At 48.6% G+C, this 18,218-nt stretch overlaps 1 protein-coding gene across 1 annotated transcript; it reads left to right on the forward strand.

The window, feature by feature from the left end:
• The first annotated feature begins 946 nt into the window (after window positions 1-946).
• Window positions 947-6,301, forward strand: LOC122382696 (peroxidase-like). Its single transcript, XM_043368370.1, has 2 exons — window positions 947-1,186; window positions 3,128-6,301. The coding sequence occupies exons 1-2, from the start codon at window positions 1,172-1,174 to the stop codon at window positions 5,993-5,995; spliced, it is 2,883 nt and encodes a 960-aa protein (XP_043224305.1). The 5' UTR covers window positions 947-1,171; the 3' UTR covers window positions 5,996-6,301.
• The last annotated feature ends 11,917 nt before the right edge of the window (window positions 6,302-18,218 follow it).

Below are 18,218 nucleotides of genomic sequence, written 5' to 3' on the forward strand. Positions count from 1 at the left end.
TTGCTAAATTCGAATTCAGCTCCAAAAACTAGCCTAGAAACATGTAAAACTCGAAAAAGTGAACCGAGGTCGCCCGAGGTCACCAAAAGTCAATGACCTGACCTGACCTTCAGGTGACCTTGACACCCACCCTAATGTATGGGAGTAACATCAAATCACATGTTTGAACGTTTGAAACCACGAAAAGCTTGCAAACGCGCGGCTAATGCGAGCCGACATACGCCGAATCGCGATTTCGGCCAAACATGGTCACGGAAAAGAGGTCACAGGTCAAAGGTCATTGGGGTCAGGGTCATGAAATTTTAAGCGTAGGTTTAAAATTGATCAATGCGAGGGTACTGAAAGTTTCGTCGCGATCGGCCCCTTTTTACGCGAGTTATTCGCGAAAAACCTTAGGGGGGTTGCAACAACCACCCCCTGTGCCGGCGAGGGTTAAGGTGTTAACCTCGGGTCAAGGTCAGGTCGGAGCCCCTCAGGTCACGAAAATGGTTGAAGGAAGTCATATCGCATATCATTCGATTCGGCAGGTCTTCCTGAGTCCAATGGTGGCTTTCCCGACTCTCTAGCTCCATCTGATCAGGAGTTATTGACGAAAAACTTACATGGCCTTAGTGACGTCATAAATGACGTCACGCAAAGTCAACAATGCTAAAGTCAAACACTGGACCTTGCAAGGAGTGCGTGAAACCATTCCCGGTGCCCGAATAGCAGCTCCCAATTTCCCTTGTTGACTTAAAGTGGTGCTAGATCCTGTATTATACTCAATTATGACGTCATAACTTAACAGAATCACGTCATATATTTAGTGCTTGACAACCAAATGATAGCTTACATATGACAGAGAAGGTATGCAAAGTTTTATGAAGTTTGCTTCCCTAGTTGTGGAATAACAAGCAAAAAACTTTTGCGGAAAGGCCGCTGGCCTCTCACTGGAGCGTTTCCGACCAGTGTGGAGCGGGGAGCGGGGCCTGACCCGAGGGTCGAGACGGGGCGGCGGCAACAGCTGACCGAGCTGTGACCTTGACCGGGTCGTAGCCTCGGGCGAGGTCCGCCGGCCGGCCGGCCCGGGACAGAGCGGCGGCAGGAGTCCAGACTGAGACGGGTGTTTTGACCAACAACCTCGTGAGTCGTGACTTGAGAGGAGTAGCCGGTCAGCCAAACAGAGCGCAGGATGCAGATACTCTTGGTAAGTTTGATCGTTTCGGATGATGTGTGTGTGTGCGTTCTTAGTTTTGGACTGAAGGAAATGTCAAATGCAGGATAATAGCATTCAAAGTAGAGGTGGCAAAATGTGGACCTGAGGACCCGGTCCAAAGAACCAGTCTGGACCCATATGGGTCCAGACCGGTTCCTGAAAATTTTCTGACGGGTCCAACCGGGTCCTACCATAAACTACACATCTTGCACACTACACATTATTGCAAAATATGAAGTGAATGAAGTGAATGTTTCTTTGCGCACAGTAGCTCATGAGTATTCCCAGTGGGAAATAGGCTGCTTTACTTGATGCAACTAATGATACCTAGAAGTATTTTGTATTAATTGACTTTTGGGGAACGGGTCCAACTGGTTCCGATTCCAACTAAGACCGGGTCCGACTGGTTCCAGAAATGTCCAGCCGGGTCTGGTTCGAGTCTGGTTCCCAAAATTTTTATCTTTTGCCACCTCTAATTCTAAGAATGCTTCATCACAGATCAGAGGCCCATTTAATTCAGAGGAAACCCGCTGGCTGCGGTTAAAATTAGACGTAATGCTGTCTTTTGGCCAGCCCCGCTAAAAAAAATAAGGACATTTTTTAGACTTGCAGATGTTTTGGGCACGTTTCTAAGGCACATGCCATCCGAGAGCGTTATCCTGATCCACTGACCAGTATATGGTTTAATAATTGCTTTGTTATGAAGTATTGTTATCGTAGATAACAAACTAGCTGAGTCGAAACAAATTTTGATCCAAGATCTTCGCATCCCAATGAAAGTAAATCCAACGACCCTTAAAAAAAATATGCAACACGTAGCAAACGGATAACGCTTGTGATTTATCTACCTATACGAGCACGGATAAACTTCAGCTTACAACAAGCATTCGGCTGAGAAGAGACGGAGTAGTCCGCCGGACGGCACTGACGTCAGTTGATCAGAAGTTGCAACGTAGCACCAAAGTGCTCGTGGGTGTGGCTTTAGGAGCGAAACAGCAGTATCATGAAAGCATTAGGACTGGTTAAGCCACCTGTCTCACCCGGATATTAGTAATGGCCGTGCCAAAAATAATCTGGTAGGTAGGTTCTGATCTTGATCTCATACAAGCTTCCCAGCTTTTCTGATAAATAGGCAAGTTCGTCTAAATGTCAAATATTCGAGAAAAAAGTTATATTTTCGTGTGTAGATTTCATCTTTCGTTTAACATTCATCAATAAATGTAACTATTGATTATTTATTCACCCATTCGTTCATTTATGCATACATCTATTCATTCATCAATTCATGCATTAATTCATTTAGCCGAACGCTACTTCCTTTCTACTATTTGTCCATCCCTATCTCTCGTTCTCTCTCTCTCTCTCTCTCTCTCTCTCTCTCTCTCTCTCTCTCTCTCTCTCTCTCTCTCTCTCTCTCTCTCTCTCTCTCTCTCTCTCTCTCTCTCTCTCTCTCTCTCTCTCTCTCTCTCTCTCTCTCTCTCTCTCTCTCTCTCTCTCTCTGTCTCTCTCTCTCGTTCTCTCTCTCTCTCTCTCTCTCTCTCTCTCTCTCTCTCTCTCTCTCTCTCTCTCCCTCTCTCTCTCCTTCTCTCTCCCTCTCTCTTTTCTCTCTCTCTCTCTCTTCTCTCATTCTCTCTCCCCTCTCTCTTTTCTCTCATTCTCTCTCTCCCCTCTCTCTTTCTCTCACTCTCTCTCCCCTCTCTCTTTCTCTCACTCTCTCTCCCCTCTCTCTTTCTCTCACTCTCTCTCCCCTCTCTCTTTCTGTCACTCTCTCTCTCCCCTCTCTTTCTTTCTCTCTCTCTCTCTTTCTCTTTTTCTCTCTCTCCCCTCTTTCTCTCTCTCTCTCTCTCTCTCTCTCTCTCTCTCTCTCTCTCTCTCTCTCTCTCTCTCTCTCTCTCTCTCTCTCCACTGACGAGCCTTGTCTTCGTACTCCAGATGGCAGCACTGGCGGTACTCGTCACCTCCGAGGCTGCAGTCACCGCCCACTGCGACTGTAGGACGGCCTTCGGCTGCCCTCAGGCCTACCACTTAGGGCTGCCCATCGGATGCTACCTACACGAAACGCGCACCGTAGGTGTTTGCTGCCCGGCAAACAGCTCACCGGCACAGGCCTTCAGCGGAGAAGCGTTGGAGATAGGCGACAGGATCCCCTCACAGAGCAGTGGGGACTCCAGTGGATCCAGCGGAGAGGCTGGAAAGTTGACAGCTGGAGAGGGGGGACCCAGTAATGGCGCTCAAATCCATCAAGAAGAAAAAGAAGATGAAGGTTCCAGTAACGGTTTCGAAGGGCAGGCACAAAGCAGCAGTTATGGGCAGAGTGATGGGTTCGGCCAGAGCAGCGATATGTCTACGGCTCCATCCAGCGTTAGCAGCACGGATAACTCGCACGGGGTGTACCAGACGCCGCCAAGCACTACGTACGGAGCACCCTCTACCCACGACGACTGCCGGCCGCTGGTCATGTGTCCTCCGGTGGTAGCCAGTCCGCAGTCGCTGTACTTGAACGGCTGTACGCTGCAGGACGGCTCTCCGGGTATCAGCTGCTCCTTCTCCGGGCCGCGTCTTGCGTCAGTGGGTGCCGCCGGCCGCTCCTCGACGACCATGGACGGACTGCGACCGATGGTGTCGGCACAGTCGTTCGTCGAGCCAGCTCTCCAGCTGCAGGCGTCACCGGCGGCACTGCAGCGCGCGCAGGCGGCCGGCCAGCGGGCGTTCGCGGTCACCACCTCTGCCAGCTTCCAGCTGGTCACCACGGGCCAGACGGCCGCCGCCGACTCGCCCACCGAGCTGTTCAACTTCAACTCGCAGTCGACCAACGAGATACAGCAGCTGGGTCTGCAGGCGCTCCAGTCCCTGGAAACCTTCACCAACCTGGCCGTGACTGGTGGCGGAGCTGCAGGCGCATTCGTCGGCTCAACAGTTGGCGATGGGTTGGACGGCTCCGCTGCTCAAAGCTTCGCACAGGGAAACAATATCCCGGAACAGGGTTTTGCGAATCAGGAAAGCTTCCAGGCCGGGTCGCTCCGTCCCACTGGAGAAGGTTTTCAAACTACCATGGACCCGACGTGCACCCCCGATCCGCCCATCACCTGTTCCAACAGCTTGTACCGCACCGTCACTGGAGAGTGCAACAACCTGTTCAATCCCAGATTGGGCAAGGCGCTTACCGGGTTCAAACGCCTCCTTCCGAACACCTTCGACGACGGCATTTTCGCGATCCGGACTCGCGCGGTGCGAGGTGGTACCCTTCCCACAGCACGCTTCATCAGTGAGCGTGTGCTTGACGTGTTCTCTAATGAGCTGCGCCAGCACACGCTCTCGTTGATGCAGATTGGACAGTTTGCAGACCACGACCTCACGCACGCGCTCATCTTCCGTCTGCCAAACGGAACCGGCATCGAGTGCTGTCAAAACGACGGCGAGACGTACCCGCCGACGCTGCTGCACCCGCAGTGCATTCCGATCCCGATTCCAGCCAACGACCCGTTCTACAGTCGGTACCGACAGCGGTGCATGAACCTGGTGCGATCGCTCCCCGCGCCGGCACCGGACTGCGTGGCGAGACCGGCGCGCCCTCTGAATGAGCTCACATCGTTCATCGATGGATCAAATGTGTACGGAAGTTCGGAAAAGGAGACACGGAACCTTCGCGCCTTCCAGCACGGTCTTCTGCGAGAGAGCGCCCACAGACTCCTGCCGCTGGACCAGAGACCCGACAAACCGTGTCGACGAGACACTTGCTTCCACGCGGGAGACACGCGAGTAAACGAGCAGAGTTTGCTGGCCGTCACTCACACGATCTGGATGCGCGAGCACAACCGGATAGCGCGAGCTTTGCAAGCGCGTCACTCGCGCTGGGGCGACGAGCGACTCTACCAGGAGGCGCGTCGCGTGCTCGTCGCCGAGTGGCAGCACATCCTCTACAACGAGTGGCTGCCGGTGCTGATCGGCTTCAAGTACGCTGAAGATCACGGCCTTCTGCCGCTGCAGGCGGGTTACTCGAACCACTACGATCATCGCATCGATCCGACCATCTCCAACTCCTTTGCCACTGCCGCATTCCGATTTGGCCACACGATGGTGCGAGACATGTACGACATCCTCGACGCCAACGGCGTCGTCGTCGGCTCGTTCAACATCTCCAGCACGTTCTTCGATCCGACGGTCATCGCCCACGGCATCACCGACCACGCTCGAACCATGGTCGCCATGCGATCGGAGACCTTCGACACGTTCTTTGCTCGCAGTCTGCACGAGCAGCTCTTCACCACCAACCACTTGTACGGCCTCGACCTGCTGGCGCTCAACATCCAGCGCGGTCGTGACCACGGAACGCCCACATACGCCCAGGTGGCCGAGGCGTGCCGCCTGGTGCCGTCAGTTCGCTTCTGGGGCGACCTGCACGCACTCATGGACAGCACCGTCATCGACCGGCTCCGCTCCGTCTACGACGACCCGTGGGACGTGGACCTCTTCATCGGCGGCGTCAGCGAGCGACTGGCGCCTGGCGCCCAGGTCGGCCCCACGTTCCAGTGCCTGATCGGACAGCAGTTCTTCGACCTCCGCTACGGAGATCGCTTCTTTTACGACAACGGCGGCCAGCCGCACAGCTTCTCACTACCGCAATTGAGCCAGATTCGCCGCGCCAGCTGGGCTCGTATCATGTGTGACACACTGGGCCCAGAGTTCCTGAACGACTTCCACCACGTTCAGCCGCTCGCAGTCCTGACGCCGGGCGGGCAGAATCAGATTGTCAGTTGCGACTCGTTGGCCATTCCGCGAGTAGACCTTGGCCTGTTCTAATGGAGGCCTGTCGGGACGTGGAGATGGGAGAAAGTGTCGTTTTTGGTCAGATCACAGATGTTACATTGTCTTCATTAAAAGATGTGCTGTTGTAATATCAAAATATGTGTGCATGTACATAAATTGAAAGACATTGAGCCACCACACTGCGGTTTCCAAGGGTGAATGAATTAATTCATTTTGCGAGATTATTTCTCTTCCTTTTACATTTTCATTGAAGCCCACAATGCGACGTATCATAGGTGGAATATAAGCTTTACCGGTAACCGAGCAGAAATGATTGAATAAAGTTGGCCGAAGACCTGTTTTCATTCTTATTGGGGGCATCTGAGCCATTTTTAAGCACAATGGATCTTGTTGAGTTGTGTATCTGTATACCTACTACTTTTTCAGATAGGTATGGCTAAATGCTAACACAATGAATTATTCAGACAGTTTACCCTGACGGTCCTGAAGAAAGGCACAGTCATAGTGCATTTGGGCACTGCAGGCATGCAAAAGCTGGTTGGTCGCGCCTTGTAACTACCAATCCTACATCACAGCGGATGGTCATTGCAAATGATTCAACCAGGAACGCTGATATTATCTACACATTGTTTCTAGGAAAATGCGCTCGAGGAATGCCTTCCAAGTGCAAGTCATTCTGCACTTCAATTAGGCTATGGTACAACACCGCCGTCTTTTGACAAGCAAACAAATCCGATTTCTATGGACACGTCATTCATACGGTGAAATACAATGGACTCGAAGTCGTACCTAAAAGCCTTCATGGAGTTATTGTTCACGCTAGTCTAGCGGCACACAGACGTTAACTGGATATTTCTAGTTCAACAGGATGTTAACCCGCGCCCTGGTGGGGGGGGGGCTATTTTTTGCCCCCCCTCCAGACTTTTTGATATATCTCCAGAACCGCTGCGCCGATCGTCACCAAACTTTCAGTACCTTCCCGGACATCAATTTTACACATTGTGACCAAAAATTTTTCCAAAGGCTATGATAGGTTGGCCGGAAATGACGTCAGAGTGACGTCATGTTCTGCCGTTTTCGACCCAAAAAAGGGTTTCGCGGGAAGAGCTGTCAGGCCTATAGCTTTGCAAATACAGAAAAATGATAAAAACATAAAAGCTGTAGAATCAACAGGGCTACAAAACTGCTATCTCGGATTTTTGAATTTTTTGGATTTTGACCCCCAAAAATCAAAAAATAATTTTTTTGCATATAATAATCGAAAAATCCAAAAAGTTTTTTGAATTTCGCAAAAACCGGAATATATGTGATAGTCCTTACCGCCTTCCATCCACATACCAAATTTGAGATCGATACCTCTTTTTTTGGCGAAGTTATAGCGAAAAAACTGTTCAAAATTGATGACGTCAAATTTTCAAACTCAATTTTTAGCAATTCTAGACCCCGTAGCGCAAAACAAAGACCACCATTAGACTCCCCGTGACGAGCTGCATCGAATCAATACCCATTTTATGCAAAACTATCAATTTTAAAATTTGACCTTTTTTGGCCTGACCTTGACCTGACCTTGACCTGAACTTCACCAGAAAGTGACCTAAGCCGTACCTGATAGTCTTATAACCAATACCATTGAGTTGGAAATGAAAAATTGGCCATAAAACATGCATCACACAACCTTAGTAAAGTTGGGCTCATGTGACCTGACCTGTGACCCTTGGTGACCTGACCTGTGACCTGACCTGGTATTGTCAGTGACCTCTAATAGTAATATATCTACTAGGCAACTGACGCCCTATCGCTGATTCTCGACAAAATGCGTTTTCCTCGGTGTTATAGCGCATTCCCTAGAAGACCCGTGAACGGTGAAACATTTCATCTTTGACCTGACCTGTGACGTCATCGGTGACCCCGAGGTCAATGAAATTTGGTTTTCCTCGACAAATTTGACAGGCCTTTCGAACGCCGTTTGAATTTTGCGGATCCGTCCAGTAGTTTCGGAGATACGAGGGGGGGGGGGCAAAAAATAGCCCCCCCCACCAGGTCGCGTTATAAACAGACCCCACCAGGGCGCGGGTTAACCCGCGCCCGGCTGGGGGTCCTGGATTTCCACGCCCTGCTGGGGGGGGGGGTGTTTGAACACCCCCCCCCCCTTCTAACTCGGCTCCTGGGCCACGTAGCGATACGCGAAAGGCGGCGTTCGAAAGAGCGTAAAAAATAATGAGGAAATCACTTCGGTCAATTTTTTGGTCAGGTCAAAGGTCAGGTCACCAGAGGTCATTGGAGGCAAAATTTCGCCGATTTCCAGGTCGAATGTCGACAATTTCCAAGAAGCCAACGCATAACTCGGGAACCAATAGAGCTACAGCGCCGCGGAAAAGCGCATTCGATAGCCCTATTAACGCCCTTTCTGAGTAATTCTCTCAGATTTGACCTAACGCCAACGGTTTTGCCTGCAGGGGGCAAAAACTGCAAAAATAGCCGATTTTTTTTCGGAAACAGTTTTTCTGCAATAACTTTTGACCCAAGCCATGTACGAGCCTACTTTTACCGGAATCGTGTTCCTCTCGTCAAGACGCATCGAATGAACTATAACTTGACCTAGAAAGGTCAACATGAAAATTTGACCTCAGGTCAAGGTCATGACCTGACCGGAAAGGGTCATGTTGCATATCAGTCGATCCGTATCGTCTAGCTGAACACATCTAAGGCGTTTTCATCGCTCTAGCATGCCTCTATCAAAAGGTATTTGCGAAAAACTGTTAGATACCATTCGTGACCTAAGATGACCTCAGGGCATAAACAGGGGTCACGGACACCATTTTCATGTTCAGTGTGTCTAAACCACTTGTAATTCAGTGTTTGGGAGTGTTTATAATGTCTTTTGTCCAAAGGAGGCGCATTTCAATTTTCTCCCATTGACTTATAATGGGGAGGTCGCAAAATTGACCTGACCTTAGGTCATCGATATCAAAATTCTGAGATACACATTTTGTACATGGTATTGCTCTTAGCAATCGCTGAAAGTTTCAAAGCGATCGGTCACTCGGTGTAGCTATGACAGACATTGAAACTTTTTATGAGGTGAAGTCACTTCAAGTGACCTGGTGACCTGACCTTGAATGACCTTGGTCTGAAATTTTCACAACATGTGTAGAATTGATGTATGATAAGGTGTACCAAAAACGGCGGCGCTCTGCGCCGCCGTTTTTGAGATATTCGCGAAAAACCACAAGGGGGGGGGGGGTGTTCAAACACCCCCCCCCCCCAGCAGGGCGCGGGTTAACATGGTAGGTGGGAGCAAGTAATTAATAAGATGATCAATGTTCTGGTGTTTAGAGCAAAGATATGGATACCTAAACGGCGAAATACACGAGAGCTAGAGACTCCAACGGGTGAATATACCCGTAACGAATGGCATGACGTCAACTGGATTTCCGTCTTTTGGGTGGCTATTTGTAATTTCTGCATCGTTTATCGGGAATGGCTACACGGTGGATAGTTTCCTGATTTCTCATATCCCAGGTAACGTAAGTTGCAGGCGCTGAGAACAGGACACTGATGCTTGCGTGAAAACCGACGAACGTTTAACAATAGTCTTTAATTTATATTTTTTTGTGTACACAAGGATAAACGTGGGAATTTCCTCCCATATACGATCGTCACATGGAAGCACGACGACCTCAAACTGTGTCAAATAAGTAGGTAAGCGCACAATAAGTGTGTACTGTGAAGGCTAACCGGTAAGACGGCTTTTGGGCAGTGAACGAGCAAACGCAGGGGCGACGTGATTCTATCGGTAAGCGATCTCAGGCGCAAAATAAGAGATGTTTGCATAGATCATGATCAACCACCTAGTCTTTGGACAATAGGTTTCAAAGCTTAGAATAACTGCGTAACTAGTAACTACGTATGCTACGCGGCACATATCCGTGACGTTATCATTCCAAACAGCTTAAGGGCGACCCTGCTAATATGTAATTCGTGGAAACAAGAAGCAGCATAGAAATATTCCCCACTAACCAGTTTCCCAAATCCCATAGACCATACAGTATAGGTATGAATTACATATAAGCCAGACTGGTGTCGCCTTTTCGACAAGCCTGCAGGATCTGAGTGAAAAAGTACGCCTATAGCAACTTAGGTGGCTTGGCTAATCTACTCGGCATGTGATTCTGAGAAATTGCTCATACCTAAAGTCAAACGCTATCTTATACTAATTGATAGCTGATCATAGTTATCATTCTTGAGACTTAACATGATCTTATTCGCATTAGCAGATGAGCGATGGGTCTGGTAAGCAATAGGCCAAGGACCGATAGCAATGACGTTTGACGGCACTGGCTTTTTTATTTCTCCGCTTTCACCGCACTGGAACTATTATTAGCCGATGCTCTTGCAGCCTGCTCGCCAATCTCGGGATACCTAACTATCGGGCTGCCCATGCACGCTGAGTATTTCAGACGGTCCAAGGCCGCTTGCAGAACGGTTCATTCGATGGATATCAGAACACCTGATTACGTCTGGCGGCTCACTGATAGAAATTTCCTTTGTTCAGATATCTCTGCACGGGACACGACACAATTCTGAAGTGTTTTCAGAGGAAAATGGAAAGAAGAGATTCGTTATGTTCTTCGGCTGATGTAATTCGTGCGAAAATTACTTGCACGATTGTGCAGTGTAGGTATATTCCTTGAATAAAAATACAAAAATCATGATGTTCCTAACAAAGCATTGCTAAACAACTGAACACGAAAAATAAAAATTCAATTGTGAGCTATTTCAAAGTCTTTGTTTATACGCTCGTAGTAAATTGTAATGTTGAGACATTCTCAACTTTCGAGACTAGAGGCAAGTTTTCGCTACTTAACATTCTCAATCTGTGGATGTGTTAAGACCTTTTGTTTCATCATCTCACATCAAGCACGTAAGCGCCAAGCTGCTTTCACTTGTCAGCTACAGCTTGGAAAGTTCTCACAGCCGATATAATCAGGCGCTGGATAAGCGAAGCCAGCATTCCGTGATGTGGCACAGGCAGTATACAATAGCTTTCGTTATTTTGAATTAAACCCTTCGATAACTTTTTGCTCATGCGCCCAAACGAGGGAGCAGTTCCAAGAAGCAATATCGGCATCGATATCGCCCAGGTGTCGAAGAAGTTCCTAAAATTTGGCAGTTCATTGCAATGCCGAGGTCTTTCTTGCACCATTTGTCATTTTAAAATAGTATTATTTTTAACAATGTGCCGGGTTAACCGGGTCATGGGAAACAGAAAATACCTATAATGCATTGATCTTACGCCTTATACATTGCAGCCCGACATATAGGGCCAGGTAATACTCATAAGTCATATCACGGCCACTATATGTATTGTCACTTCATTGACGGATTCAGGAAATGAAATAGCATCCTTATACGTAAAATGCGCCCAAGATGCACGATTACCGGTCAGGACGTATAGAGTACGCAATAATTCTCTACTCTGGGACCACTTGCCTCGCAAAAATATGAGACAGGAAGTCTAACGAGGAATGACCTCGCATGTGACTTGCTGAACTACTATGAATACGTTTTCCTGAAACCCAGATGGCACCATGCGTTACAATAGCGTCATGAACTGTTTATTACCAACACGCACATTGTAATTACTCATCAGCGGAAAACTCTGAAACAAGTCGCCGCGCCAGCCGAAAACTTGCCGGGGTGCCACCTGCGTCCTTGGGAACCTGTTGGTACCACTCCGGGGTGCCACCTGCGTCCTTGGGAACCTGTTGGTACCACTCCGGTTATTGCCAGCCACTGCACTGTGATCGTCGCATCCATAGTAAATTGTTTTATATGTAGGTTTATTCGCTGGCTGTTGGCCCGTCGCCGGCCAGGTAGACCGCCGGGACCGCGAGGGCGCCGGCCGCCTGGGCTTGACCTGACGGGGCCAGGCTGCCTGACCTTCCCACCGACCCCTGGGAGGGCCGAGTACGGCCCCTTGATTTCGACGTCGGCGACTGGAATGTAGGCATTGTCCACGCCGGCGTCCGCGTCCCAGCTATGTGTGCAGACCGGCCAGGTGTGACTACTTTAGTGACCACTGTGCGCTTCTGACGTATTTTCCTTATCGTTTCCGTTAGTTTGATTTTTTTGTTAGATTTTCATTTCATATCAACTACCTCTAACATCCTATGTCTTCCCGTGTCGAATAAGGTGTGCATGAGTTTCGGCATTTCACCAAAATGTTGCGAACCTGCCGGACTGATTAAAGAACGAGTGTCTACACCAGGAACAGCTGCTCCACCAGGAACGAAACGAGCACCGATCGGTGCCCCGTCGAGCGTCGCCGCCGTCACAGACGCTGCAACGTGCACATTTTGCACAATCCACATTGCACAGTTCACACCGTGTTGAGCCATCACGGAATATGATATATGATATTGCAGTCATCACTGCCAAGCGCCACGGTACAGACGTCAGTTACACGGCAAGCACGAAGTCAAAATTTCCGTCTCCACTCCTTCGGGTAAAATCAAATCATGGGCGGCGCCACCGGGGGGGACGGGGGGGACAGGTCCCCCGCTATCGAAAGTTAGGGGGGTACAGTACCCCCCTATCGGCGATGCCCGTTCAATAGTTGATAATAATGCATTATAAAGCTATCCGTCGCATTTAATGCATCGTTGGTTAATCAAGGCAGGTTCTGAATAAAGATTGCTGTTGGGATGCACCGCAGGGGGTCCTGGCCATCTGCAAAAGGTGTGGAGCTGTGATGCCTGTAGTTATAAGGTGATCGGCAGGGCCTCGGGGATCGTGCCCCCTTTTTGGGGCGCCAGGCAGGGTTATTACTTATTACCTCCCCACCCCACTGCCAGACCCCATTGCCGATAAAGCCAAGTTCACTGAAATTCCATAGATATCCGTTACTATATGAAAATTTTCCATTCCTAATTAGTCAAATTCAAGCATGGCAGTTATACCAAAGGAACCATTTGAAATCTATGCCATTTAACCCCAGCACTTGTGGGGAGAAGTGTTCGGATAGATCACAGGCAGGACCAAAAAAGCACGCAGTAGCCCAGGACCTTATAATTGGATATAGCATCGGCTCCCTCTCGTCAAGGGGTTCGATAGCACTCGTTTTTTTTCTGCAAAACTAAGTTCGGTCGGCGGCCGAACGGCTGGGGGTCTAATCGAGCCCCCCATCCCTCCCCTTCTTACGTCAGCGGCTGTGAAAATGCCATTACCAGCTGTTGAAACATGGCAGTTGCTTTTGCATGAGTGCACGAAAGGGTTTTAGGTCCGTGATACGTGAAAGGTTCTACATGAAAATTGAGATACACCAGCTTATCAAATTGTGCTCACTGTGGTGCGCTCGGTTTTACCTGGACTAGTCTTTGAATTCTGGGGTGAAACAGACCAGTCAAGAAACCTGTTCCATAAGGAGAGCCACTAAATGCTAAAGAGATGTGGGATGAGGTTTCCAGAGACCTTCATTACCTCCCAAAGGGGGTGCCCCGCCATTTGCCAATCCCTGCTGTAGTTGTTACGATTGGAGGGTGAATATGAGAACGATGCAGGTCGTGCCAGCTCGATCATGACGAACACAATGGTGCCGACATCACAGCTCTACTGCCATTTTTGACGAAGTGAATCAACAAGCACCGGAATCCTACCCTGGGGCATTTCACCTGCAGAGGTCGCCGGACCTGAGACCTTTCACTCATTTTTTTTTTTTTCAACGGTGCATGCGCTCGTTTTTCCCGCGAAGCTCTTGGCAAGAAATCGATCAGAAAGTGTGGTCAAATAACGGCTGGGGACCTTCCATGACCTAGCCTTTTGAGTGACCACCGATGACATGACCACTGACGGCTAGCCATTAGCTGCACCCTGCCCGTTGCATATGGATCAGGTGGTGTCATGATTCTGAAATTATATTGCAGTTTTGGCGCACTTGTCAGAGCAGAAGACATTCCCACTTTTCCTCCATTACTATATGATGGTGAAGCCCTGAAGCTGACCAGACGTAAGATCGAAAATTTGAAAGTATGAAACGTAAGAATAGCTGGCACTGCTACTCATACCTAAGCAATTCGCAGCTTGTAGGAAACCAGCTTTGAGTTGGCAAGACTGCAAATTTTGATTTAGAGGCAAGGATGCTTGAAAAGGTGATCGATCTTAGGTGTCCTAGGATAAGTTTGGAAACGGGATGCACCATTCGATGTGTTTTGGGCCTTGCCAAGTTTCGCGGCGTTACGTGCCTCGTTTTTTTGCATACACGATCAGTATCTACTTTTTGGATTTTCGATTTTCGGTCCCCGTCCCCCCCTATCGAAAACCCGTGGCGCCGCCCCTGAATCAAATAAACGAAGGACACAAACAAGCAACAGCCGGTAGAGATGTGAAGCGTGAGCCGATGTCTGTTTTAGGGCCGTGTTAAAACCTGGACAGCAGATGCGCCATATGGGATTGCAGGTAAGCGGGAATGGATAAACATATGATGACAGGGCGGCCTGACTGGCCCTCTCGGCTGAAGAAACCAGTTTGTAACAGAGAGGGACATTGATCCGAGGAGCGGAACCCGTGCTCAGCCTTGGAGGCGGATCTGGGGCCCTGGTAAAGGCGCATGATATGCATCATGACCATGCGAGAAAATGTTAGAACGTTTTCACTGTGTCCACCTAAAAAAAAACATTTTGTCATGATATGAATCAACTCTTACACGAACAATAAAGCAGGTGCGACAATCCACTTTGATCTATTTGTGATCTTCCCGCGAGAGAATTCAACCAATGCATCAATCGAACGGAAAATAGGTACATCGAACGGAATGTAGGTACTTCACACTCAGCAATGTTTAACAATTGACAATTGTGACATTGAAATCACCATGCATGTAATGCATCAACAAATTTTCAACAGCCAATCACTAAAGCATGTTTTCATAGTTTCTCTAAAAGGAATGCAATAGATGGGCGCCAATCCTTCCATATAAGTATTGAATAAAGTACGCAAGGTCAAAAGGTTACATTTGTGCGACCGGTTAATCACCTTGAGCGTTGGTCATGGGCGGCTTAGTACTAACCATATGCTACATCGACCGTTATAGCGGTCGCTACATAGCGCACAATTAGTTCATGTGAACTTTGTCATGCTGTTACTGTTATTATCCACGGCATCGTGGGGTTCCTAGTGAAAGGCCACAAAAGGTCTCGACAGGATACAAAGGGGGCAACCTTTACGTTTACCTTTTGATAAGAGGGACATAGAGTTTGATAAATAGAAGCAGATGATGCGCTTTATTCTGGACGAAAAACATTATCTTGCCCATCTTATCTTTCAACTTTCGCCGATCGTGGTGGTCCGACCGTAGAGCGACATACCTCCTGTTTGGACATGCTTTATTCTCCAATAACACTTAAACAAAATCACTTACTATCTACAGTTCTATCTAAAAAGTCATATTAAAAATGTTAACTAACGGCAAGGACAAGAAACGGGCAGCTGCCGGGAAAGGGCATGCTGCAAACTAGCAAGTCGACCCGTGCTGAATAGGCCTACCTACATTCTATTGGGTGTTTTTATCGCTCTAGCGTGTCTATCGGTTTATAGGACAGATCAGGTTAGGTCCAGGGTCAGATCACAGTTAGGTCCAGGTCAGGTCAATGTCAGACAAATGGCAGGTCAAGGTCAGGTCAAGGTCAGGTCGAGGTCAGGTCAAGGTCCAGTCAAGGTCAGGTCAAGGTCAGGTGAAGGCCATGTCAAGGTCAGGTCAAGGTCATGTCAAGGTCAAGTCAAGACCAAGGTCAGGTCACGGTCAGGTCAAGGTCAGGTCACGGTCAGGACAAGGTCAGACCAATGACAGGTCAAGGTCAGGTCAAGGTCAGGTCAAAATCAGGTCAAAGTCAGGTCAAGGTCAGGAAGTTAGTCGAGGTCAAGGAGGTCATTTTGTTGCATGATGATTGATCTGGCAGCTTATTCCGGGAAGCGGCGGATTTTCACCAGTTTTCTCTGGGCAGCGTAGTTTTGGAAATGGATAATTTAGAGCTCGCGGAGTGGACCTGCTGACCCAATGCTCATCGTTTCAATTGTTAAAAACAGTGAAGCGGCAGTAGCGGCGGAACACCTTCAATTAAGGGGGGGGGGGGGCACTGCCGACTTTTGGCCCCATTCTTTCAATGCAACGCCCATAAAGGGCTAATGTTAAAATGCCAAAATGAAATGGGGGCACGGTGGCCGGCGCCCTGGTGCCCTCCCCGTTCCGCCGCCTATGTGAAGCGGTGCATTAAAAGGCTTTACCCAATACCCAGCTCGCCCATTCGACCTCTTCCCAGCTTCGAATTCTCGCCTATCGGCCATTCCCCAAACCACTGTGAAATAAATACCTATATGAAGAAACATTATGAAGGTGGTAGGTTATAGGTATGATCAAGGGTATGATAGGGATGAGTATCTACAACGCATACAATAAATAAATTTTAGTTGATTTATAGAGCAAAACAAAACGTGGAATTATTAAATTTCCTCCTATGACGTCATTTACAATTTTGATTATTTATCACAACGGTCGCTCACTTTCGTTCGCAAGCGGAAGCGGCAGTGCAATTTCAAGGTCACGCAGTTTGAGAAGAGAGAGTTACAGAGAGTGGTTGTTTGTTTCTTGTTTGGATCGCGGCGCATTTCGTGCCCCTGCACAAATTGCGGGAAGTTCAACAACAAGGTTAGTTCAAACACTGCAACAGATAAAAATGTAGTTGCTAGCTAATTATGCAAGGACTGAGGCAGCGGCTTTCCTCGGGACCGTCGCCGACTCCGAAGCGTTTTCGTAACGACGCTGATTGAGCAGCCTGATATTATTCTGTTCCTTGATCTTGTGTGTTCGTTTGAAAATCCAGACACTTACCTTGTGGCAATTCATCTTTGGGCTGCTTGCTCGATCATCGACGCCTCTTACTTGGGTTGAGTGAGAAACATGAGTACAATTCTGTCAGTTTCTGCCTTTCCATGCTGCTGCTGACAGTGCTGACGCCACTGGCGCGACATCTAGTGAGAAGCGAACTCAACGCTCCTCGATCTAGCCTGGCGACATCTATTGGACTGAGGATCCGTCGGCTGCGGTTCAGCCACTGCACTGCGGCCCCACGGCCAAAGATTGAATGTCATAGGGTACAGCTTAAAGCTTTGTGCTGAAATTGAATTAATAGGTGCACTCAGCATTTCTTAAACAATTAAAAAGATAGTATCAATGCTATCATACTTTTCCAATTTCCCTGGGTAGGTAGGTCCCTCCAGGAAATAATAGCATAATTGACGAGGCTCTAGCTCGTTAATTTGGCGATAATTTCGATGCAGTGGTCTTCAAATATTTAGAGGGGATCATTTTGTAAATTGTTCAGCACCATTGGCATCTTTTGCAACATCACGGACGGAGATATAAGCTTGCAACAAACCCTATGTAAACGCGTCTATTGATGTAGGTACACATTTGTCATAATTCTTTGGGTGCCCACTGTTCCTTTGCTGGTAATGCATAGGAGTGCCTGGAAAGAAATGGACGGTGGACCATCCGTTCCATCGCTTCCATCCTCAGGACACAGAAATCCTCCTCCACGCCGCAACCCTCGCTCAGGGCTGGACAGGCACCTTATCCCATGCGGGCTGCTCCCTTGGAGCGGCACCGCTGCTCCCGAGGGAGCGCACCCCGTAGCCGGGTGCAGGGAGTGCTTGGGGGGCTGGTCGGCCTGTCCTTTCGGACGGGCTCAGCCCCGGCGACTCTCTAGCCCTCGCCCGCACATGGGGGGGGGGGAGGGGGTGGTTGCCACCCCCCAGGTAGTCTTTCTGCTCTGCACTCGACATTTTTAGAGCTAGAAGGCTGATTTTTCGTATAGCTGCTCCTCTATCCTTTGTTGATGTCCCCTGAAAATTTCAAGTTTCTGTGATTTTTGGTTTCGGAGATATGACCTTGTTTTTCAGGTCATGTCATGACCCAAATGGCCAATTCTCAACATCTTGCGTTTGCCATGGGCCTTATGAGCTTTTGACACCCTGATTTCGGCCCTTTTTTGCCAGTCTTACCTACCTCCCACCTATCATGGAACATGTTGTTCGGCGATGTACAGGGGTCAAGGTCAGGGTCAAGGTCAACCTAGGTCATCTAAGATAATTGCGTTTTAGGCAAGCTGAATTTACATTTTGTGAAGTTTTTTGACTGCATTTTTGGTAAAAGCTTCTCAGATCATGATTTCATGAAATATCGACCAAAAAACAATCGGTG

The sequence above is a fragment of the Amphibalanus amphitrite genome, unplaced genomic scaffold, assembly GCF_019059575.1.
Source record: "Amphibalanus amphitrite isolate SeventyFive unplaced genomic scaffold, NRLGWU_Aamphi_draft 000145F_arrow, whole genome shotgun sequence".
Classification (NCBI taxonomy): Eukaryota; Metazoa; Arthropoda; class Thecostraca; order Balanomorpha; family Balanidae; genus Amphibalanus; species Amphibalanus amphitrite.